Source organism: Rana temporaria, chromosome 10, assembly GCF_905171775.1.
Source record: "Rana temporaria chromosome 10, aRanTem1.1, whole genome shotgun sequence".
In the NCBI taxonomy this organism is placed as follows: domain Eukaryota; kingdom Metazoa; phylum Chordata; class Amphibia; order Anura; family Ranidae; genus Rana; species Rana temporaria.
Window position 1 is genome coordinate 44,915,699 of NC_053498.1, and position 25,613 is coordinate 44,941,311.

The 25,613-nt window shown below is 44.3% G+C and overlaps 1 protein-coding gene across 3 annotated transcripts in view; it reads left to right on the forward strand.

Annotated features, from left to right (window-relative positions):
• The window catches only part of LOC120916549 (polynucleotide kinase 3'-phosphatase), a 777,425-nt gene that overhangs the window by 336,431 nt on the left and 415,381 nt on the right, over nt 1-25,613 (forward strand). For all 3 annotated transcript variants that reach the window (XM_040327595.1, XM_040327596.1, XM_040327594.1), the window contains exon 6: nt 21,992-22,049. In XM_040327595.1, coding sequence (XP_040183529.1) covers nt 21,992-22,049 — 58 coding nt within the window. The remainder of the gene's footprint in view (nt 1-21,991; nt 22,050-25,613) is intronic.

The following is a 25,613-nucleotide window of genomic DNA, read 5'->3' on the forward strand; positions in this document are numbered from 1 at the left end:
GATGTCAAATTTCTTTCACATTGTCATTATGGGGTATTGTTTGTAGAATTTTGAGGAAAATATATATATAATTTTTTTACACATTCAAGGATTTTTATTAAAAGAAAATTAAGACCTACAGTTGACAGTGTGTTGACATTTTAACTGGTTATGGAAAATAAAATGTCAGTTAACAGTGGAATAGGGTTCAAATTTAGAATTGCATTTAAACAATTGCATTCATTTACAGTTACATATTGGATTGAGAGATGAAAAAAAAATGATAAAGGGTGAGGGGGGGGGGGGGGGGAGGTGGGATGGAAGTGATAATAAAGGTAGTAAGAGGGGGAAATTAGTTGAAGGGTTTTGTACCTAGGCTATAGATGATAATGCAGACATACTTCTATGATATGTACATACTGAAAGGGAATCACACATATATTATATTGTGTGTGTGTGTGTATGGTGTATGTATGGCTTGACAAATTTGCTTGGAATCTAGGAGCCAGGAACGTGCCCCGTCCTGCCGAGCTTGCATGCAGAAGCGAACGCATATGTGAGTAGCGCCTGCATATGAAAGAGGTGAGGTATCGCTGCGATTGGTAGAGCGAGAGCAATAATTCTAGCCCTAGACCTCCTCTGTGTAACTCAAAACATGCAACCTGTAGAATTTTTTAAAAGTCGCCTATGGAGATTTTTTTCCCCATAAGTTTTTATTCATTCAAAATGCAGCGTACAAGACAAGGTAATTATCACATAACATAACACCCCCCCCCCCCTCAATCTGGTGCGGAGGGGGGAAAGTGGTGCAAGGGCACCATTCATGGTCAATACGTAGGGTGCAGTGTATCATGACAACCCAAGGGTCGCATGTCAAGAGGGAAAGAGAAGAGAATGAAAAGTAAAAAAAAGGGGAAAGAGAAAAAAAGTAGGAGGGAGAGAGAAAAATGGAGAGAGATGGAAGAAAAGGGGAAAGAGAGGGGGGGAGAAAAGGGACAAAAAGGAAGGGGAGAGGGGGGGGGGAAAGAACGAGCGAGCACATTAGGGGGGAGATAGAGTGGATCCGCGCCCGACCCCCCTCCCGGGGCCCCCCCCACAATGTCTAGGAACGCAAATTCTGGCAGCATTGACCTTGTGCATGGCCAGGGACTTGAAGTAGTCTTTTTTTGGGAGTGACGTATGATGGAGGAGGAACTGGGATGGGGTGTAGTCCAGGGTGAAAGTCGTGATATGTGAGATGAGGCCGTGAACCTCCCTCCAAAAGGGCTGAAGGGCTCCACAATCCCACCACACGTGAAGCATAGTTCCCACTCCCGCACCACTTCTCCAGCAAGTATCGGGAATGTTAGGGGAAAATTTGTGCAGGTGCGACGGGGTCCTATACCATTTAGTGATTACTTTGTAACAGTTTTCTTGAATGGCCACATTCGAAGAGCCCTTGTGAGCGTATTCATAAATAGTGCTCCAATCCTCCCCTGACAGGGAGGTCTGAAGATCATCACTCCAGGAAGAGGTGTTTCGGGGTGGGAGTCTGTGGAGAGCCTACCACCAGAAGGGTGTACAGAAGCGAAATCAGATGCCTTTGCGGCGTTTTACAATGGCACAGGGATTCAAAGGGCGTGAGTTGCCGTGACCAGAGCGATTGACTAACTGTGGTCGTGAGAAAGTGCCGAATCTGTCTGTAGGTCCAAAATGATAGAGAGGACGTCTTAGTAATAGATTTCACAGCTTCAAAGGTCAAGGGCCGTCCAGAGGAGTAAAACTGGAGGGCCAGCACGTCCTCAAAGGGCCATTCCTGGCTCAAGAAATCCATCAACAGGCCTGGTGGGAAATCTGTGTTTCGCCGTAAGGATGTCAAGGGGTTTGGGTGGGGGGACGAGGGCCCCAGTACAAGGCCTTTTTGAAAGCCAGGAGTAAGGGATAAATAAATGGATGGGTCAATAGAGATTGGGGCCAGTTCCTCGAGGGTAACCATGGAAGTAGATGTAGGGAGCCCGGCGAAAAGCTTTTCTCGAGAAGGACCCATAGCTTTTTAGAGGCGTGGATATTCCAATCTGCGATCCTTGTGAGATGACATGCGCTATGGTATTTTTAAAGGTCCGGGAGACCAATACCGCCACCGGACTTGGGCATGGTGAGTCGGGAGTACTTTATGCAAGGTTGAGAACCCCTCCAGAGGAAAGCGGAGCAGGCCCTCCTATACGATGTAAAGAATCCGGGGGGTAAGGAGATAGGGACTGATTGCATAAGATAGAGTAAGCGGGGTAAAATTATCATTTTGATCAGGGCCGACCAACCGAACCAGGAGACGTTCAGGCCCAATCTTTAAAGCATTTTTGAGCCTGAAGAAGGGCAGGATGGAAGTTTTTTTAATACAGATCTGCTAGGCTGGAGGGGATGCGAATACCCAGGTAAGTTAGCGAGTCCTGTACCCACCGAAAGGGGAAAGACTCCCGGCAATGTAACGCCTCCTGGGGGGGAAGGGAAACATTCAGCGCTTGTGATTTTGTGTGGTTAATTTTCAGGTTCGAAAGGGTGCCCAAGATGTCCAGGTCTCTAAGAAGGTTGGGCAAGGAAATCCTGGGAGACCGCAAGGAGAGGAGAACGTCGTCCGCAAAGGCAGCGACTTTGAATTCTCTCCCCTTGACGTCGTTCCCCAGAATATCTGGGTTGTCCCTCAGCCTATTAAGGAGGGGCTCCAGGGTAAGGATATATATCAGAGGTGATAAGGGGCATCCCTGGCCTGTGCCATTGCTGACGGGGAAGGCGTCCGACAGGTGGCCATTGACTTTCACCGCGGCCAAGGGACCAGCATACAGGGCTAGAATGTGGGACAACATACGGGTCCCCAGACCCAAGGCTATGAGTACCTCCTGCATGTAGTCCCAGGCCACTCTGTCGAACGCCTTCTCAGCGTCAAGCGAGAGAAAGAAGCCACGTACTTTGGAAGTCATGAGCCAATGATGTAAGTTTAGGGTACGGATAGTGTTATCCCTGGCCTCCCGACCAGGGACAAATCCCACCTGGTCTCGCAAGACAAAACTGGGAACTAAGGGAGCTAACCTGTTGGCAAGGACTTTCGCGTAGATTTTTATATCCACGTTTAAAAGTGATATCGGTCGGTAATTAGCCACTAAAGAGGGGTCCTTACCCTCCTTATGGATCACCGCAATGTGAGCTGCTAGCATGTTGCCAGGTTTGTTCTGGGGGTCAGAAAGGGCATTGAATATGGTCAGGAGTCTACTGGTGAGTGCGTCATTGAAAGATTTGTAGTACTGAAGGGAAAAGCCATCCGGGGCCTTCCCCCGCCTTCATCTGTTTAATTGCCAGATCCACTTCCGACGCCAGTATGGGGCCCTCCAAATCAAGTGATTGTTGAGGGGAAATTGGTTTGGGGCTGTACCGGGAGAGGAATTCCTTAATTTGCCTGGACGGCAAGTTGGTCTTGGATTGGGAAAGGTCATGGGGGTGGAGATTGTACAATTTAGAGTAAAAGTCCTCAAACTCTTTGGCAATGTCCTCGTTCCTCGCCAGACGAACACCACCAGTACTATGTAGATGATGGATTGTGGATGTGGGTTTTAAGTTCTGTACTGTGCGTGCCAAAAGACGCCCGCACTTGTTGCCCTGTTCGTAGAAAATTCTCTGGCCAAGGATATATCGTCTCTTAGAGCGCTTGCCCAACTCTTCCATGAGAGAAGCTCCGGCTCGCAGAAAGTCTTAGGGTGGCCTGTGCGCGGGACATTTTGTGGGATGTTTCAAGTGTTTAACTCTTATTGAGACGATTAAATTTGGTCCTGATGTCGTTTTTTGGCCTTTGCCGCCAGAGCGATCATTTCCCTGCGTACCACGCATTTATGTGCTTCCCATAGGGAAACCAGCGAGACTTCCGGGCATGAATTTTCTGAGAAGTACTGCTGAATGCGTGTGCGTATGTGATCAGTCACGGAGGGGTCCTTAAGTAAAGAGGGGTTCTGGCGCCAAGTCTTCGTTCTAGAAGACATTTCAGGGAAGGCTAGGGTGACACTGATCGGATGGTGGTCCGACAGAAACATGGGTTCTATTGTGGACTGCTGGAGGAGGGTAAGGTCTGATTGGGATAGGTAAATAATCTATCCTTGAGTACTTTTGATGCGGGGCCAAGAAGAAAGTGTAATCCCTATCCGAGGGGAAAAGTGTGCACCAGACGTCTTGCAGGGTTAGAGACTGAAGGTGAAGGTTGATCTCTCTCAGTGCCTTGTACGTCAAGGTAGAAACCCCCATAAAGGAGTCCAATAGAGGGTTCAAGGGGACATTTAAAACCCCACCTAAAAGCAAGATGCCCGACTGGAAGGAGGCCAAAAGGTCACATGTTGACCTAAAAAAGGCCACTTGGCGTTCGTTGGGGCAGTAAATATTAGCAAGCGTGACAGGTCTAGTCATAAGAACCCTTAAGGAAGACGTATCTACCCTCCGGGTCAACGACAGAGTCAGGCAAATTTGAAATTTGCATGTTTAGATACTAAGATAGAGACACCCTTCGTCTTTGGAGGAGGGATTAGTATCATGGAAAGCAGACCGATATATATGGTTAGAAAGTTTGGGGATGGCGTCCGAACGAAAATGAGTCTCCTGAAGAAAAATAAAGTGGGCTCTATGTTTAGTGAGGGAGGATAAAACTTGAGATCTCTTCTCTGGCAGGTTGAGGCCCTTTACGTTAAGGGATAGCCATTTCAAGGTCAAAGGAGGCATGGTCTGTGGTCAATGCTGCAGAAATCTGTACAAGAACAGGAGAGTGAGGATTTTGGGCTTAATGAGCGAAGTGCAGGTGGAGGGGCGACGGTGGACAAACCCACCAGAGGGTCCGGCTTGGATCCGATCAGAAGAGCAAATATAGGCTTAAGAAGAGGGCCAAATGAAAAGAGGGGAGGAAGGTAGGAGGAGCAGGGGGGGGGAGGGACGAGGAGGGAGAGAAAGGAGGTAAGAGGAAACCAGAGTAAAGAGGGAGAACAGGAAATAAAAGAAAGCTTGAACCAGAGGTGATATTAGTCCTGCTAATTCACCTAAGAAAGGAGGGGTCTGGAGGGTCAGCAAAACCCAGACGGGGCTGCCGTGTGGGAACAAAACAAGGGACGGAAACCTCAGAAAAGAGGAAAAAACTAAAAAGGGACGACGACCCAGGGACTGAAACATAAAACTAGCTGAAGAAAAGGTGGTTACTATGGGGAACCTACAAGACTGCGAGGAAGATAGTGTAAGGGCGCCCTCCGACATGCGCAGGAACTAAAGGCTAGGAGGTGCATCCGGTTACAAGCATAACATATGGAAAAAAGGTAAAACAGTGCAAACCATATAAACAAGTGCAAACAGGATTACCAGGATTCGACAAGTGCCACCACGAGTCGCTCCAACACAGTCCAGACAGGCACGCATCATCAAGGGGTTGTACGGAGAGACACGGAGAAATAAAGTGGAATAGATTGCAATAAAAAGAAAAAACAAGCAAAGACATGAGCACATGCACAACAATATGAGATGGTTTGAATGCCTGGAGTGTCAAACATGGAGTAGAAACGGGTAAATGAGGCACAGAGGCCACATCTGATGGGTGAGCGTAGATTGGGTACAGCAGTAAGGCTATAGCAACCGGGTTAGTGGGATGGCCTCCAGTTACACAAAAAAGGCGTCGACCAGCATCACAGGCAGTCAAAGCAAATCTAAACACCTGCAGTGGGAGTGACATATGTTCGCCCCTTCGCAAATCTAGACAGCAAATATAAACCGTGTAAGTTACAAGCGGTGTACATAATCAATCAAAATCAAAGTCCAAAAAAAAAAAAAAAAACTTTCCTCATTTTTCCCCTTTTTGGGGGAGGGGGGGAAAGGGAGCCCCCTTAGAGAAAAAAAGGGGGGAATCTTTTTTGGGGGAGTGGGGGGAGATGTGGAAGTTCTGCTCACCCGGCCAAAGTCACGCACATGGTAACGATGCTAACAAGTGCTCTGTTGCCTCAAAAAACGAGCAGGGTAGTAACTCAGGGTTAGTGATGGTGAGGGGGGACAGAGTAGACCACCGGGGTTGTAGTAGCAGGTGTTATGATGAGTTAACCCGGGCAGGGTGCCTTCTTACCGCATCCATCGTGGCAGCTAGTTGGGAGTCCAACGTTGCGATGAAGAGGGCTGGAGCCGCGTAGTGCAGGAGACGGTCCTAAGTGGGGATGAAACGGTAGAATCAGGCGACCGCATACTCCGCTCTCCCAGGGGCTGCAGAGGGCGAGACTGGTCATGTCATGGCGATCGATTGTCCAAGGAAAACGGGACAGCTCCGTGTCTGCGGGGTCCGTAGCGGTGAGTCATCTGGAAGCGTGCAGAGTCCGTACAGCAAACAAACAAGCTGGACCGTGAGGGGGTGAGGAAACAAGGGTGGCGGCACTTGACAAGGAAGAGTATGTAGGATCAGGCATCCACCCGGTCTCTACCCCTGCGTGGCGTCGAGGGGGAGCCCGGATTGTGTTGGTACACATCGCAGCGGGAGGCATGATTACCTGGGGAAGTAGAAGGAATACCACTCCGGAAGGTCAACAAGTGGGACATCAAGTTGCTCGCAAAAGGTATGGAAGTCTTCTGGTGTGCGAAGAAGGGCAGAGCACCCTCTATTGGAAGCCGACAGTCCAAATGGGAACTTCCAGCGGTACCGTATGTTTCTGGCTCGCAGAGTGTCCAGCAGGGGGCGTAGGGCACGCCTATTCTGAAGTGTTATCTGTGATAGATCTTGGAAAAGTTTAATCTCTGCGCCATTATGGATGATGCGGCCTCTCTCTCTGGCCTTGCGGAGGATTTCCTCCTTCAGTTGAAAGTTAACCACACAACAGATCACATCTCTGGGTGGCTCATTAGCTTGGGGCTGTGGGCGTAGAGCACAGTGGGCCCTCTCCATATCGACAGGGGAATCAGCCGGGCGTTCCATCAGATCATTAAAAATCGAGCAGAGGGTCTGTTGCAAGGTCCCTGGGTCCTCATTCTCAGGGACTCCCCGCACCCGAATATTATGTCTCCTGCCCCGGTTGTCGAGGTCTTCGACGTGCCTGTGGAGCTCCAGGAGATGGGCCAGTTGGGAGCCATAGGTGCTCTGTACCTGTCGGATGGCGGCCGCGTGCGTCTGGGTGGTTTGTTCCACCTCGTCGATCCGATGGGCGACCGCGCGGATTTCCGCCTTAAGATCAGCTACCGCCGCTGTGACGGCATTCTTAATGTCGGCTGTCATTGTCTCCAGGTCAAAAAGGCTAGGAGGGAAAGAGCGCCCCGAGCTCGAGGCGGGCTGTTGCGGTAGCAGTTCAGGTTCCAGGCTAAGCGGGCTCGGGCCTGTGTGGCCACGTGGGCCGCCATGCGTTGACTTAAATAAGTCCGGGATACTCCTGTTGGGCTGCAAGCCTGACTCACCCATCGCTCGGGACGTTGATGAGCTTCGGGTGGCTCTGCTCATGTTCCACATCTGAGTGTAGGTTCCCCAAATAGGCTCAAATCAGTCCCTGGATCGCAGGAGCACACAGCTTAAGCTGCCATCTCGGTCTCCGTCCAGGCCACGCCCCCGCCTATGGAGATGTCAAAGGGTAAAAGTTTGTCGCCATTCCACGAGCGGATGCAATTTTGAAACATGACATGTTGGGTATCAATTTACTCTGTGTAACATTTATCTTTCACAATTTATGATAAATTGGGCTAACTTTACCGTTGTCTTATTTTTTAATTAAAAAAAAGTGTATTTTTTTCCCAAAAAAGTGCGCTTGTAAGACCGCTGCGCAAATACGGTGTGACAAAGTATTTCAACGACCACCATTTTATTCTCTAGGGTGTTAGAATAAAAAATATTTATTTATGTTTGGGGGGTTCTAACTTCTAAGTAAAGGGAAGGAGATGGAAACAGGCAGGGAAGCTCCATTAGCATTGCTGGTTGTCTTGTCATACCAACGTGCACCAGATTCCAGAAGGCCGCAAAGCCGTGGCCTCAATTACAGGCCGGCACGGCCCGACGCGATCGCGAGGGGGGCTGCGCACAGAGACAGGGTACCCCAGCTGTGCCGCACTAGGCACCAGGTCACTAATTCTCGTCACAATTGCGACCTGGTGCCCGGGGGTTTGTCGAACCTTGATAGATGGAGATATATATAATACTAGCTGAATACCTGGCGTTGCCCGGTCTTCCTAGCTTAACCTTTTGGGGAGGAAAATCATAGTAATATAAATATACCCATCTTTTATATAAGGGTGTAGGTAAGGGTTAATTTAACTGTCATATATTTTTATTTGGCATATAAGTAATATGTGTACCAGGTATTATTGAAATATCTCCAGGCGTACAGAAGTTATGTGGGAACATACATTTCCCATTGATTTGCATGGGACTTTAAACAAAAACCCCGACCCTCACAAATGGGGGTAGTTGAGGGATAAATTAACTATCCTATAGTTTAAGTGGACATATAAGTAACATGTGACCAAGTGTTATCGAAATATGTACAGCCGTTTGGAAGTTATGAAGTAACATGTATTTCCCATAGAGTTGAATGGGACTTTAAAGAAAAACCCCGACCATGGCAAATGGGGGTGGGTAAGGGTTAAACCACCTATCCTATGTTTGTTGCTGACATATAAGTAACATGTGTGCCAAGTTTCATGTTAATATCTTTAGCCGTTTGGACGTGATGCTGGAACATACATACATACACACACACACACACACGTTGAGTTTTATATATATAGATTTAAATATAACAGAGAATCTATATACCGGAAGATAGATTAGAGTATCTTTTTTTTTTTTTTTTTTTTTTTTTTAATTTCAAAGCAGTTTATTGAAAGGCAGTACAGTACATAGCATGAGCCTCCAGCACAACCTGGGGCTAAAAGGTATACATACAGTTCAGAGACTAAGGTAACAATATTGTCAAAAGGAGTTTAGAGCAAGGACATCACATATACATGTAATAGGATAATTTCACCACTTTGAGACTAAAGTCTTCAAAAGGGAGAAAACGAGAATAAGAATGCGATCAAAAAAGGAATACAATGGCACCTGGTACTGACTGCATTCCCGGCACCCCCAATGGGTTCATACTGTGCCTAAGAACCAGTGAATGCGTTCAGCTCGCAATGTGTTCCTAACTAGGGTAAGAATGGATCCCCTATCCCGGAATAACTGAAATTTCCGAGACCATGGGCCCATCCCAACGTAGGGATTAACCTAGCCTATTTCCATATTTTAGTGAAAGCATGAGACTCCTGACGATAGCTTAATTAACAAGCAGTAATCTCCAGTGCTCACTATAACACATAAACATAAACAAAGACGAGAGAAGATAAAGTTCTCTACTGTAGTCTTTTCAAGATGCAACTGCCTATCATACCTTAATATATTTATGGAGATATGTAAAGGAAAAGGAAGAGAAAAAGGGTAAGAAAAGAAACAGAGAGACAGAGGAAGACCAGAAAGAAAGAAAACATAGATTAGTGTCGCCAGCTACGGACTATATGATTCGCTCTATACGTCCCAATATCAAAAATAACAGCAATCCAAAAAGGATGGATATCCCCCACCCTCCCTTATCCTTATAACAAAGAGATGCCTATATATCTAGCCCAGGGTTCCCATACAGCCTCGAAAGATTTGGAAGAATTGAGTATTGTACTGACCATTTTCTCCTGGTGCATGATCCAAGAGATTTTCCTTTTGGTCTTCTGGAAAGATACAGAAGGTTGTTTCCACGCCCCAGCCAGTGTGATCCTAGCACCAGTGAGCAAGAAGGCTATCAATTTTTGAGTGTATTTGGTGGCCTGGGGGACATCAACCCCCAATAACGCTATTTGTGGAGATTTGTCCACCGGTATCCCGGTCACCTTCCTAATGAGAGAGAACACTTTGTTCCAAAATCCCCTGATTTTAGGGCATTCCCACCAGGTATGCAACATAGAACCCTGGGCTAGGCAATTTCGGAAACACAATGGAGATGTGGTTGGGAACATTGCAGCTAGCTTGCAGGGAACCTAATACCACCGCATAAATACTTTGAGGTTAGCTTCTATTAGAGAGATGTTGATGAGACCCCTAGAAGCCCTCAACCCTACCTCGTGCCACTTCTCCATGGTCCATGACATCTGTAGATCCCTCTCCCACGCCTCCATGTAGGAAGATTTGGATGTAGGTTCTGATAATGAATTGTATACAATGGAAATGCCACCTCTTTGTTCTGTAAAATTGATGCACCATTTCTCATAAGGAGTAAAGTCAGGGGGATTTGGCTTATTTTTCCAGATTGAGTTAATAAATTGAGATATTCGGGAGTATCTATCTTTTTCTATATCCGGCATTCCTAAGGTCCCCACACAATGTGCTAACGAGATCAGTCCCGATGGGGCAAGAAAGTGTCCAATCCTATAAAGTCCCTTGTCCGACCACCAGCGAAAAATTGTAGAGTCCCCCTTCGGATTAAAATAGGGATTTTGAAATAGATTAGCCAAAGGTTGTATGGCAGAGGTTATAGCTGGAGACTTCCGCAATTCGTCCCAAAGCCTGAAGGCTTGGGAGAGTGTAGGGGCCATAATGGCCGGTCTCAGTCTTTGGGGACACCAAAGCAGGTCATCCAGAGAATTGTGAGGAACTGCCTGTCCCTCCATCTCCATCCAATCCGGTTTCTCTCGACCGGAGTAGATAGAAGACAACTGAGCCAACCGGGCTGCTTGATAGTAGCGAAAGAGATGTGGTAGTCCTAGACCCCCTTTAGTTATGGGCCCATATAAAACATTTTGGGGCAACCTGTATCCTCTACCACCCCACACAAACTTAAGCACCTTTCCCTGGAATTTTTTAAGTTGATCTTTCTTTATTGCAATGGGGAGAGATCTGAATAAATATAGCAGTCTGGGTAGGAGCGTCATTTTAACAGAATTAATTCTCCCTAGCCAAGATATTTTGTGAGTGGCCCATGTTTTTAGGTCCATTTCGAGTTTGCGGTACATAGGAGGAAAGTTAGCCTGATAAAGATTTTCAAATCTATTAGTTAGATTTATCCCAAGGTAGCGAATGGAAGAAACAGCCCACTGGAATTTGAAGGAGACCTTCAGATTCTCTACCATTGTGGATTGCAAATTTATATTTAAAGCATGTGATTTGTTCATATTCACTCGCAAACCCGAGACATGTCCGAAAGATTCAAGTACTTTGCAAATGGCCGTCAAGGATGTATTTGGGGAGGTAACAAAAAGGAGACAATCGTCAGCAAACAAAGCACACTTATGAGTGTGTTGTCCGCAACAAACACCAGTAATGTCTTGATTAGATCTAATGGCAATGGCCAAGGTTTCTATTGCCAATGCAAAAATCACCGGTGACAGGGGGCAACCCTGCCTGGTCCCTCTTCTAATCTGTATCGGATCTGAGAAGTATCCCTGTAGTTTGACCTTCGCCTGTGGTCCTGAATATAAGGAACGCAGTATACCCATAAAACTCTCTCCAAATCCCCACCTCCTTAAAACCTCAAATAAGTATGGCCACGATATAGAATCGAAGGCCTTCTGAAGGTCCAGTGAAAGGAGCATTCCCTCCTGGGGATGACCTCCATCCCACCCCGACTGCAATATTGAGACCACATCAATCGCCCGCCTGATCTGGTCCGGGCCCTGTCTCCCCGGTATGAAACCTACTTGATCTCTATGTATATAATGGGAAATGAACGAATTTATTCTGTTAGCCAGAATTTTTGTAAGAATTTTCATGTCGTTATTGATCAGCGAGATGGGTCTATAATTTTCAACTAATTCCGGGTCCTTATCAGGCTTGGGGATAACAGATATGAACGCTTCGTTCAGATGAGGGTGTAGGTCCTCCCCCGTTCTTTTGGAGTTGAAAAACCTTGTAAGGTGAGGGGCCAGGGTATCGGCAAAGCTTTTATAATAGGGGTTTGAGAAGCCATCTGGCCCCGGGGCCGAACCGCCCTTCAGGTTCTTGATCACCTCCAATGTTTCCCTCACGGAGATAGGAGCCTCCATGAGTTCCACATGCTCCCTGTGAAGGCTAGGAATAGGTAGCTTGGCAATATAGGACTGAATCTCAGGAATCCCAGCTGAGTCATCGGACTGGTAAAGTGTAGAGTAGAAACCTTGGAAGGTTTTAAGTATGTTTTCAGGGTTGAGGGTTGTAGTCCCGTCCCGAGTTTTAATTTTTGGGAGAGAGAATGTGCGATAAGTCGGTGATAGTTTGGTGGCCAGCATAGTGCCCATTCGATCCTTATGTTGGTAAAATTTTGCTCCGCTCCAACCCAGGGACCCTTCAGCCCGTACGGTAAGCGCTAGATTAAGATTAAGTCTAGCGGATTCCAACTGGGAAGTCGTAATTGTTGTTTGTTTTTTTTTGTGCTGTTTGCAAAGTTCTGAAAATTCCCTGTCTAATTTTTCTATTTCCAAAGCTTTGGCCTTTTTCAGTTTAGCAGCAATTTGTATCATCTTACCTCGGATCGAGGCTTTATGCGCGGCCCACAAAGTCTCAGCTGAGATCCCTTCTACATCATTTAAGCTAAAGTATTCCTGTAATGCTTTCTCAATGTCCATGATAACATTTGGGTTTTTAAGGAGGGTTTCATTAAGGCGCCAATGAAATTGACGATAGTCGCATGTTCGACCTCGCAGGGAACAGATCACCATTGAGTGGTCGGAGAGAGACGTATCCTTAATAAGTGCTTTAGTGATCAGGGGGACATGCCTCGAGGTAACAAGAATGTGGTCTATCCTTGAATAGGAGCGATGAGGGTTGGAGAAATGAGTATAATCCCTTTTAGAGGGATTAAATTCCCTCCAGACATCCACAAGACCTCGTTGGAAGACCAGCTTTGCTAAGTGTGAACTAATCCTAGTAGAACGGGTTAATTGTGATGATAAAGGTCTGGACTTATCAAGACTTTGATCGAAAGCCACATTGGAGTCTCCTCCAAATATGACTATCCCCTCCAGTAGTGAATCTAAAGTGTTAAACATATCTTGAAAAAATTTAAGTTGGCCTCTATTAGGAGTGTAGTAAGAAACAAAATAAGAGTTGCTCATCTAACCACCCCTTCACTAGAATAAATCTGCCGTCCGGGTCCCTGTGTATCAACTGCGATTTAAATTTACAAGATTTAGCGAAAAGAACTGCGACCCCTCTGGTCTTATCCTCAGCATTTGCCAGGAAGAACTGTGGGTAATGAGTGTGGATGAACGAGGGGGAGTAACTTGCAGGGAAATGGGTTTCTTGTAGAAGAAGTACTCCCAATTTTTGTGAACGATAGGATTGGAACACTTTCTTGCATTTGACCGGGGAATTCAGGCCCTGGACATTGTGGGACACCACTCTAAGGAGTGGAGACGGAATGGTATTACGTGGCATAACCATTGGAACACAAAATCATATCATAGCTATGAGAACTTACCCCGGACGGTAGGAGGCGTGGGATCCGAGAGCAGACGATACCAGTGGGACCATACCCCCGAGAAGGGCATGGAAGGTGCTGTGTCCGTAGACTGGCGACAATAGAGGACAGACTAGAAGAACAGGAAAGAAGAAGAAGAATGCATATAATAAAGCATATTAAATGAAACCAACGAGAGTGGTGGGGAAAATCCCCAACCCCCTCCCGCCAAACAAAACATTCACATAGCCCAAATTAAGGGCTACCAGTCCAACTCCCGACTGCGAAGTATCCACAGTCGAAGGTCGGACGTGGGCACAAGGCGTCTGCCCCGGCCATAGCCATCCCTGAGAGGAATAAGGCTCATACAATTATCATAGTTATGTAAATCCAGAAAAACTGTAACATAGTAGAACTTGTAGAACGAGGGCAGCCGGAGCCCTTGGATCAGGAATAGACTTAAATCAAACACAGCAACATGTAATTCTAGAACAATAGCATATTGCTAAATTTTGCATCTATGTTCAATGACCATGAGTCAATGATAACTAAATTGAGGTTCTGAGAGGGCTAAAAATAAGTGTAGATGTTATCAAAAAATACCAAAGGAGTATTTGTCTCAGATTTTCTCACCAAACTGGAACAATCAAGAACTTGTATAAGTAGCCTAGTAGTACTGAAAAGTCAAAGAGAAAAAAAAAAACAGGTAATGATAAGACTTGCAAAAGTCGATCCTGAGGAGGAGCAACAATAAACGGAATTGGTTGAACATATTTAGGTCCAAGTAGACCAGAGATTCCCCAATGATATTGGGAACTCCTGGCAGAGAAGCCCCCATAAGGGACATCTCGGGAAACCTTTAGAAGGAAAGCAGGTGTGTTGACATGAAAAAGTCAAGTCGCGGCTGATTCTTTTATGCGTCTGCTTTTGTTAGATTTCCATGGCGGCGAAATAGGGCTAGTGGGAGTCGGCCTTTTGGACGATCCTGTCTGTGGGGCAGAAGTGTCCATTGCTGGATCCAATGAAATGAGCTTCAGGGACAGTAGGATCTTTTCTCCCTCAGCTAGGGATGTGAAGGAATAATTTTTTCCATTAATTGAAAATTTCAGGGCAAATGGAAAGGCCCACCAGTACCGAATTTCCTTTTGAGACAGAACAGATAGCAGGGGCTTCAGGGACCTGCGCCTCTGGATGGTTAGGGGGGATATGTCTGCGAAAATTTGAATGTTGAATCCTTGAAACAAGATGGAGGGATGTTGACGTGAGGCTTTCATTACTTCTTCTTTCACTGAGTAGTAATGTGGTTTTACTACAATGTCTCTGGGTGAGCCGTCCTTCCTGAGAGGGCCTAAGGATCTGTGTGCCCTGTCCAGTTCTAATTTATGACCATTAATTGACGGCAAAAGGTGCTTTAAGAGGTCTTGAACTGCTGTGGGAACATCCAAAATGGATTCAGGGAGCCCCCTGACCCTAAAATTCTCTCTTCTCGAACGATTTTCGAGGTCGTCAATTCTGTTCAAAGCAGTGTCCAGTTGCTCTTGTAAAGACTGTATATGGTCAGTGTTCTGGTTAGCCCTGGAAACTGTGATATCCAATTTTTGCTCTATCACCTCCATTCTGGAGCCAAGGTTTTGGAAATCAGATCTAATATCATTAGTTATCTTATTAGCAGTAGTGGCTAAGCCCCTTTCCAGCAATTCAGATAGTTTTAAGAAAAGTTCCCCTGCGTTTTGAGGCATAATGGGTTCCTGGCTGCCTGAGGAGAATATGGCGCCTGAGGGGGACAGAGCGGCTCCCATATGGTTATTATGAGGGACAGAGTGCTGCTGTGATGGGTTCCCTTTATGAGGCTCTGAGGCAGCAGATGAGAGGGACAAGAGGAGAGGAGCTCCATGTGCAGCCATTTCAGCATAGGAGACCGGGTTCTGGGATGCAGCCTGTCTGCCCTCCTGCTTTCCCCCAGCGTTGGCTTCTATTACCTGAGGTGCGGTCGCCATTTTGGATTCGACCGCGACCTCCGTCGGCGTGTAGCTTGTTCTCCGGTCCCGCCGGACCGAGCTGTTGTGCATGGGCTAATAGCCCTGAGGTTCCCCGAGGTGTACAACCAAAAATATCGGCTGCCGGCTGCCCTCGTCCGAGGCTAGGACGGCGGAATGGCCGGGGCAGTGCGGAGCTCCGAGCTTAAGCCGCCATCACGGGAGCCTCCAGATTAGAGTATCTTATGTGTAAAGAGATTGATAATCATTTGAGTGTTCGAATAATACCCAGGGTTGCCACGTTTAATTAAAACTCTCACTGTTTTTTCTTTTCATTGCCACAATTTCTTCCATCTTATACATGTATTGGGCTCTGCCCAGCCAATCCTTGACCGTCTGGGTTCTAGTGGTTTTCCAGTGCAATGGAATAAGTGTTTTTGCTGCTGTTAAGAGATGTCTGGTTAATGACTTCTTATATTTACTGAGCGTAAAGTGGTTAATGTGTAACAGACATGCGGCCACGTTCAGGTTAATCTTGGTGTCTGTAATATGCTTAATCCATTTTGAAATCTGCTCCCAGTAGTCAAGGATTGGAGGATATTCCCACCAGATATGCAGGAAAGAACCTGTTTCTTTACCACAGTGCCAGCATGAATCTGACGCTGTGGGCAACCATTTTTCGCTTTTTGTGCAGTCATGTACAGTGGTGGTAGGATTTTATAGGATATTTCCTGGTATTTTGAGCTAAGTGAACATTTATGTGCTAATATGCAAGCTTTTTCCCATTGAGCATTGCTGAACTTGAGACCTAGGTAATTTTCACACTTTTCTTTGTGTTTGTTACGTTCATCTGTTGATGGTTGGTTCAACCAAGTGTAAGCTAAGGAGGTCGTCTTCAAGACCTGGGCTCTGTTGTAACAAATATACTCTAGTGGAGTCAATCGACTGCAGTATGAGATTTTGTGTTTACTATTGACTAGGAAATCCTTCAGCTGCATGTAGAACCAAGAGCCTGGAAACACATCTCCAAATTCTGATTTTACAGTTTCTAGTGGTTTGATTCTGTTCCCGGTGATACAATGAGTGATTAGAAATTTGGTGGTGCAATCAGGGGATTGACACGTTTTTTAGATTCAGACCAGGTGAGAAGTCTGGGTTATTGGCAATCGGGGTTAGAGGGCCGGGATTGTGGCAAGTTTATGTGGAGTAGCTATCCTATACCAAATGTTCAGTGTGGTGGCTACCAAAGGGTGAACTGATTTCCTGGTGAATTTAGAGAGAATGGTCCAAGGGTAATATAAGATTGGTTTATTGTGGTCGTCATGTTCTAGTTGTACCCAGTCTTTGTTCTGGCCGCAGAAGTGACAATACAATTAATCTGGTGACATGGGAGGTAAGATAATATTTTTCGAAGTCAGGGAGGCCAATGCCTCCCTTGCTTTTGGGTAATGAAAGGAGGCGTAAATTTATCCTTGGTTTGTCTGCTCAAGGAAATCTTCTCTGCATTTTTTGTATTTTTGAAAAAAAAGAATTGGGTATTGTGATCGGCAATGCATTAAAGAAATAGAACAGCCTCAGGAGAATTGTCATTTTTAAGATTGATGCTCCACCAAACCAGAAGAAGTGCTTCGGAGATGGAATTTAAAAGGGGAGTGAAATTGGCAGGGAATAATGATTCAGTGGTGGGTATTAATTTAATTCCTAGATATTTGAGGGTGTTTTGTTCCCATTTAAAATTGTGATTGCTTTTAAGTAAGCTGTATTTGTCGAGGGGTAGGTTGAGCGCCTCCAATTTTTAGATTGGTTAACTTTGAAATTGGAGATGAACCTGAATGTTTGTTTGTTTTTTGTAAGGTTGGCAATAGATATGTGGGGTTGGGAAATAAAGAAGAGGAGGTCATCTGAATAAGCAGCTATTTTGTAAAGTCTTTAATTTCTGGTGATAAATTGATGGTTCTAATAAGGGGTTCTAACAATGGAATGAAGAGTAATGGAGATAGGGGGCATCCCTGGCGTGTATCGTTATGAATTTTTATTGGGTCTGAAAATATATTGATTTTGATTTTGGCTTGGGGGTTGTGGTAAAGGGCCTTAATCCAATTTTAGCATGTTTCTATCTAAGCCTATGTGAGAGCATGTGGCCAACATGTAGTCCCATGAAACTCTATCAAAGGCCTTCTCCGCATCTGTGGACAGGAGAAGTCCTTCGCGCTTCGAGCTACGTGCATAATGGATGAGATTTAGGGACTTAGTTATGTTATCTCTGGCTTCTCTGCCTGGCATGAAGCCAAACTGTTCTTGACCTATGACTTCTGAGAGGAGTGGTTTCAATTTGTTGGCTAGTATTTTCGCTAGTAAATTGATGTCCACATTCAGGAGTGAATTTGGTCTGAAGCTCGCAGTCTGTGTGGTCTTCGTCTGGTTTGGGAACTACCGCTATATGTGCTGCATGTAGGGAGTTATGCCGCATACACACGGTCGTTTTTCGGCATGAAAAAAACAAAGTTTTTCCAACTTCATCATTAAAAACGACGTTGCCCAAACACCATCGTTTTGGAAAAATTATGAACAAAGCGCGGTGACGTACAACACATACGACGGAACTCTAAAGGGGAAGTTCTATTCGCCTTTGAGCTGCTTTTTAGCTGATTCTTTGTTAGCAAAAGATGATTCACACTTTTTTGTCTGTTACAGCGTGATGAATGTGCTTTCTCCATTATGAATGGTATTTTTACCTGAATGAGCGCTCCCGTCTCATAACTTGCTTCTTGGCATGCGTGGGTTTAAAACTTCGTTTTTGCCCGCACACGATCATTTTTTACATCGCGAAAAACGACATTTTGGAAAACGACATTAAAAAATGCAGCATGTTAGAATTCAGAAGCAGAAAAAACGATGTGAAGCCCACACACGATCATTTTAAATGACATTTTAAAAAATGTCTTTTTTTTCATGCCGAAAAACGACCATGTTGAATGCTTTTAGTAATGGGTTGGTGATCAGTTGTGTGAAGGTTTTATAGTATTGGGACGTGTATCCATCAGGGCTGGGCTTTTCCCTGTTTTTAATTCTTTAATCGCCTCTTGTAGTTCTGTGGCTGTTATGAGGTGATCTAAGGTAGTTATATCTTCTCTATGGAGGGTGAGAAATTTACTATTAGAAAGTCTTGGATTGTTCTTTTGAAGTCGTTATGTGGAGGGGTTTGTGTTGGGGAGGTAAATTGTAGAATTTGGAGTAAAATTTATAAAATAGTTTTTTGCTATTTGTTTTGGTTTATGTTCAAGTGTTCCCTGTTTGTTGCGAATGGAATGAATATGATTTGCTATCGTCTCAGCTTTTAGGGCCCTGGCTAGCTGCTTTCCACTCCATGCTCGTAAAAGACTCTCTTCTTAAAAAAAAAAAAGGGATTTTTGAATGTGTAAATTCAGTAATTGTTTCAAGGAATTTCTATTGCGAATGAGTTTGTCTTCTACCTTGGTAGAAAGGGAATGGTTGTGTAGTAATTCTAGTTTAACAATTGTGTTGGACAGTAGGATTTATTTTTCTTTCTTCTTTCTCGCTCCCCATTTTATAACTTCACCCCTGATCACACTTTTATGGGCTTCCCAATTATTGAGAGGGTTTGTCTGAGTCTGTTTTGGAAATATGTTTTTAAAAACTCATAAATGTTGTCATGTATTGATTGGTCAGTCAGCAGAGCAGCATTTAGGGCACTTTCACATGGGGCGGATCAGTAATGACCTCCGCTTGCTCAGTGGGGATCCCCGCTGAGCCGGCGGATGACAGGGCGGTCCCCGCACACTTGCAGGGAGCGCCGTGTCTTTTCTCCGCTCTCCCCTATGGGGGGGGATCGGATGAACACGGACCGTCTGTCCGTGTTCACCCGATCCAATCTGCAGGCGGAAGGAAAAATAGGGTTTTCCTCCGTCTGCAGAATCGGAGGAATGTGGACACCCGCGATTTCATAGGGACCAATGCATGTCCCTTTTTCATCCGCACACGGGTGGTTGAAAAAACGGACATACGGTCCGCAGGTGTGAAAGGGGCCTAAGTCTCCAGTTAAAAGTTGTACTTTTAAATGGGCTGAGTTTCATGGTGATGGCTGTATGGGTGTGGTAGGGCAATAATTCAGATTTCAGCTCTGACTAGGTTAGATAGATCTCTGAAACAAAAAGCAGATCTATTCTTAATTGTCATTTGTAGGGTGAAAAGAAGAATGAATAATCTCTCTCGGAGGGGTGTGTCGAGTCTACTAATGCTAATGACTGTAGAAGAGCTTTAATGCATTTCGGGATTTTTTTAGAAGACATGGGATTGTCCAGTTGATGTGTCCTGAAGTAGGGATAGGGGGATTTTAAAGTCTCCTCCCAGAAGTATACATCCTTCTGCAAACCATTTAAACTCGTTAACTATTTTGCTGCAGAACGTTATGTGTGATTTTTTGGGGAAATACACATTCGCCAGGGTGATTGGAGAGCCCTCCCATGTGCCTTTTTTAGAAAAGTAAATCAGCCCTCTGGATCTGCAAGTTGTTTGAGTTTGAACAGTGAGTTTCTGTTTATTAGTATAGTGACCCCCTTAGTTTTAGCTAATGGATTTGTGGCAAGATAGGCCTTAGTAAAAAGATTATCTGTAAGTTTAGGAATATTTTGACATTTTGAAGTGTTTCCTGGATATATACTATTGACGGTTTAACCTTTCTGAGTTCTTTGAGTAGTTTAGAACGTTTCTCTGGGATGTTGAGGCTGTTCACATTATGTGATCTTACATAAGAGTATGACATTTTGGAACTGGCTTTTGGTACTTAACTAATGAAGAAAGAAAGAAAAAGGGGGGGTGGAAAAGGGTGGAAGAGGGAGGGAAGATTGAAATGAGAATTTAAAGGGATAGGAAAGTTTAACCAACAAATTCTTGACTCTAGTCGAGTCTTGACTCTAGTTATCACCCATAAGGCGCAGAGTCAGTAGGTTTTATTTTGAGAATATCACCTGAGGTGACTCTTGGGGGTGGGTGGGAACAACGTTTGTGGATGAGGGTATTATATAGATTAAGTATTAAATTCGATTAAACAGAGGTGGGTCTGGGAGAGACTAGATTCAAGAATCATGAACAAGGGTGATTTGTCTTAACCCAATTGGGGTAGGAGTGTGGTAATGTTCTTGGGACAACTATGTTTGATTAATACCTGGTAATGATAAACAGTATTTAACCTTAATTTTGTGTAATTAAATATAAATGATAGTACATTACTATACTTGGCAACAAGAAACAGCGTGCAGGGAACCTTCAGCCGGATGCCCCAGCGGCAGGCCGCCCTACAGAGTGACTCACTGACGGCACAGTCTGACCTTGTCTCCACTGTACCCAAAGATAATACAACCTTTACAACAAAATACAAGTAACATATGAGAGAAAACGTGTGTCTAAATTTACCTTTTAGAATGAAGGAAGCGTGTAACTTTGCTTCACCCAACTGGGTAATCACTGCCCAGTGTGAGTTTTTTTTCTTTTGTAACCATCCAGGTTGTAATATTAGGCCAGAGAAGGGTAGGCCTCAAAAGGTAGCCCTAAAGTAAAGTTTAGGATTGGTTTAAACGGTGAAAAGGCACTTGGTGGTGCTTGCAGCTTGTGGTGAGGTATGTGTTGTAGAAGTTCCTCAGTTAGGTTGCACTTTCAACATACCAACACCTTTTTATTTTCCTTAAAATGTCGTTTTTACTTATACTAACTTCATGCATTGAATAGTTAGGAACTAGGTAGTTCCAAGTATGTCCATGCTGTATGTGAGAAATGTCTAATATATTCACCTCCTGGAGAGTGTCCTTCCCTTGTCTGAATGTTGTGCATGGGTATGTATTCTTCTACATATTTTTGGTAAAAAAATAGCAATAACCGTATATTGATTGGTTTGTGCAAAAGTTATAGCATCTACAAAATAGGGGATATATTTTATATTTTTAAATATATATATATTATTTTTTTTACTAGTAATGGCGGTGATTTGCAATTTTTATCGTAACTGCTATATTGCGGCAGACACATTGGACACTTTTGACACATTTTTGGGACTATTTACATTTATACAGCGATCCACGCTATAAAAATGCACTGATTACTGTATAAATGTGACTGGCAGGGAAGGGGTTAACACTAGGGGGTGATCAAGGGGTTAAATATGTTCCCTAGGGAGTGATTCTAACTGTAGGGGGTGGGGACTCACAAGGGGAGGAAGATCGATCAGTGTTCCTCTGTACAAGAAACACACCATCGGTATCCCCTCTTCTGACATGATGTGGATCTGTGTGTTTACACACACAGATCCATGGTTCTGCTCTGTTACTGGGCAAACGCAGGTGCCCGGCGGACATAGCAGCCGCCGGGCACGTGCATTGGGTCCCCAGTGATGCGGCGGGCGCACGTGCCCCCTGGTGGGTCGGGAAGGCGAGGACGTCTGCCCAGCCATCATTTGACGGCGGGCGGCAAGCGGTTAATGAGTGTGGTTGTTTTTTTTGTTTTTTTAAGATAACTAAAAAATTGGTATCTAGTTCCACTGTCGTTTTGTTTTGACAGCATGTAAAGAATATATTTATGCCATTTCAATAAGCATCTGTTTTCTATGTTTTGCAGAGTTTTGTATTCTGAAATACCAAAAAAGTTGAAAGAACTTTTGAAGGATGGCTATAAGGTACATTTTAAATTTTACAGCACATGGACTGTAGAGATGGATGCAATGTAAGCGGAGCCAAAACCCATTGCATACAAGTTATTATTCCTGTTATTTCTCTAGTTTATACATCTTTTGAAATGCTGTTCTTGCCTCGGGTAGACAGGAGTGATCCTTCATACATGTTTTCCTTGTATATAAAGGGGAAATGTATCCTCCTTCATTTTCTAAGAGAAATATTAGGTCTGTCAATTTTGACCTTTTCTGAAAATGCTAGCCGCTTGACTGAACTATTTTATGAGCCACTGACCAATGAGTATGCATATTAGGTAAGTACGAAGTTCATTTGCATGCTTATTTTGCCCCCTTGACTGAAGATATTGAAGAATTTTAGAATGACAGCAACTACCATTTGAAGAATGACAAATGTGGCCTTCTGTTGGAAAGATTTCTTATAAGTTATTTCAGCCTTGCCACTCAAGGATCGGTGTGTGTGCAGTTCTTGTGTTTTTTTTTTTTCCCTTCTATTTTTGCATAACTGTCTATGTAAGTACCACACTCCAGGCTATTGAAGAGGGGTAAGGCCACAGCCGTTGCTCCCAATTTGACAGCTGTGTGGGCGTGCAAGCCGAATGCACATTGTCTGTGTTCGGGGCAGCGCGCCCACACTTGCATGACTGTTAAATTGGGAGAAGCGGCTGTGTCCCAATTGACATGCATAGGACTGCCTGCACAGGGACACACAACACTTCTGTTATATTGAAGTTTTTGAGTGGTGTTATTACTGAGCTTAGAAAATAGATTGAATTTACAGTTCTGTAAGGTAGAGAGTATGGTCAAATAATTTTAAAATTCAATTATCTTTGAGGTAAGTCTGCACTATTATACCAAATCATTAATGAAGGTTTATCGTATTAGAGATGAAAATTAGTTACTGATTCTTTTAATTAGTGATTGGGATTTTTCTCTTATTAACCACTTGCCGACCTCCTCATGTAGATATACGTCAGCAGAATGGCACGGACAGGCACATCAACGTACCTGTATTTGCTCTGCTTGACGTGGGTGGGGGGTCCGATCGGGACTCCCCCCCCGCTACATGCGGCGGTCGGTAAGCCTCGGGGAGCGATCCGGGACGACGGCGCGGCTATTCGTTTATAGCCGATCCGTCGCGATCGCTCCCCGGAGCTGAAGAACGGGGAGAGCCGTGTGTAAACACGGCTTCCCCGTGCTTCACTATGGCGGCGCATCGATCGAGTGATCCCTTTTATAGGGGAGACTCGATCGATGATGTCAGTCCTACAGCCACACCCCCCTAAAGTAGTGAACACTAAATGCTACAGCGCCCCCTGTGTTTAACTCCCAAACTGCAACTGTCATTTTCACAATAAAGAATGCAATTTAAATGCATTTTTTGCTGTGAAAATGACAATGGTCCCAAAAATGTGTCAAAATTGTCCGAAGTGTCCGCCATAATGTCGCAGTCACGAAAAAAATCGCTGATCGCCACCATTAATAGTAAAAAAATAAAAAATAAAAAAAATGCAATAAAACGATCCCCTATTTTGTAAACGCTATAAATTTTGCGCAAACCAACCAATAAACGATTATTGCGATTTTTTTTTTTTACCAAAAATAGGTAGAAGAATACGTATCGGCCTGAACTGAGGGAAAAAAAATTATATATGTTTTTGGGGGATATTTATTATAGCAAAAAGTAATAAATATTGAATTTTTTTCAAAATTGTCGCTCTATTTTTGTGTTTAGCGCAAAAAAATAAAAAACGCAGAGGTGATCAACTACCACCAAAAGAAAGCTCTATTTGTGGGGGAAAAAAGGACGCCAATTTTGTTTAAGAGCCACGACCGCGCAATTGTCTGTTAAAGCGACGCAGCCCCGAACTGTAAAAACCCCTTGGGTCTTTAGGCAGCATTTTGGTCCGGGGCTTAAGTGGTTAATGTAAGCCGTTAAGTAGCAGTTTAATTTTTTTTTAACATAACTAACAGCACTGGCAGTCTATAGTGGAGGAGCATGAAAAATGTCAGAGGTATAAATATTGGGACCCACTTCATGCTATAGAGTTACCCCTATGAAAAAACAATTATGTTCAGAAATATAGTTTGACATGCAAAAGAACAGCTTATCCACTTCAAGTAAACAAAAACCAGCAGCAGGCACTTCTCATATTCCCATATTATGTGCAAAACAAATTAATTCAATTAATTTGCTGTGATTCTAATAAACGTTGTTTCTTATTTAAAATCCAAATGATCTTTATTAAGGTTCAAAAATTATTACTCACATTTTCAGGGTGCTTAAAGCGCACCACTCGGACATCCCTTAGGGGAGGGACAAAGAGGATGGTACGGCAGAGTATCTGCGCATGAGCGGCTGGTGTCAAAGGCAATGGACTGCATACTTTACATAATAGTGCACTTTAAGCACCCTGAAAACGTGAGTAATCATTTTTGCACTTTAGTAAAGACCATTTGGATTTTAAAACAGTATAAGCAATATTGGAGCTCATTTTTTTGCATATACAGGTTTTATGGTAAACAACAGCAGGACTTGAAAGGATGTTCATGTATTGATGCACACCAGCACTTTTAGGACAGCTTTGTTTTAGTCTGGATATGACTAAAAAGCGAGTTGTTGACCAAACTTACAGTGATTCTAAAGGTAGAAGGTTTTTTATCTTAACGCTTTCAATGCATTAAAATAAAAACCATAAGTGTGCATCAGCCCCCCTAATACTTACCTGAGCCCCATCTCGATCCACAAGTGTCCATGACTCTCCCTTCTGAAGGGCTAAGACACAACAGCGGCATCATTAGCTCCCGCTGCTGCCAATCCAAGTCAGTCGGCCATTTAGGAGAGATGGGGGGGCGCGTCTCAGTGTCTGAATGAACACACAAAGCTTGGCTTGAGCGCCCCCATAGCAAGCTGCTTGCTGTGGGGGCACTTGACAGGAGGGGAGGTGCAAAGAGCCGACAAGGGACCCGAGAATAGGGAGGATCTGGGCTAATCTGTTCAAAACCACTGCACAGAGCAGGTAAGTATAACATGATTTGTTTTTTTTTTTCTTTAAAAATAACAGACTTAATGTTAATCTTCTCACATTAATTGTGAGGTCACTGGCGCATTAAGATGAGAACACACCCAAAGGGGAGCACAAGTTTGGTGTTATCACCAGCTGTATTACATTGAACACTTTAATGAAGCACACAAAATAGTGATCACTAGCACAGCTACAAGGAATTTAACTTCTTTATATCATATTACATATGAAGGACTGCATGGTTTTATATCCATCTTCACTTCACACAGTGTTTTAGTTGCATGATAACTGTAAATTGTGTATTTTATGATTGTTAACCACTTTGTAGCTAAAGGACCAGGCCACTTTTTGTTATTCGGCACTGCGTCGCTTTAACTGACAATTGCGCAGTTGTGCGATATGGCTTCCAAACAAAATTGGCGTCCTTTCCCCCCCCCCACAAATAGAGCTTTCATTTGGTGGTATTTGGTGGTTTCTTTTGCGCTATAAACAAAAATTGAGCGAAAATTTTGAGAAATATTCAATA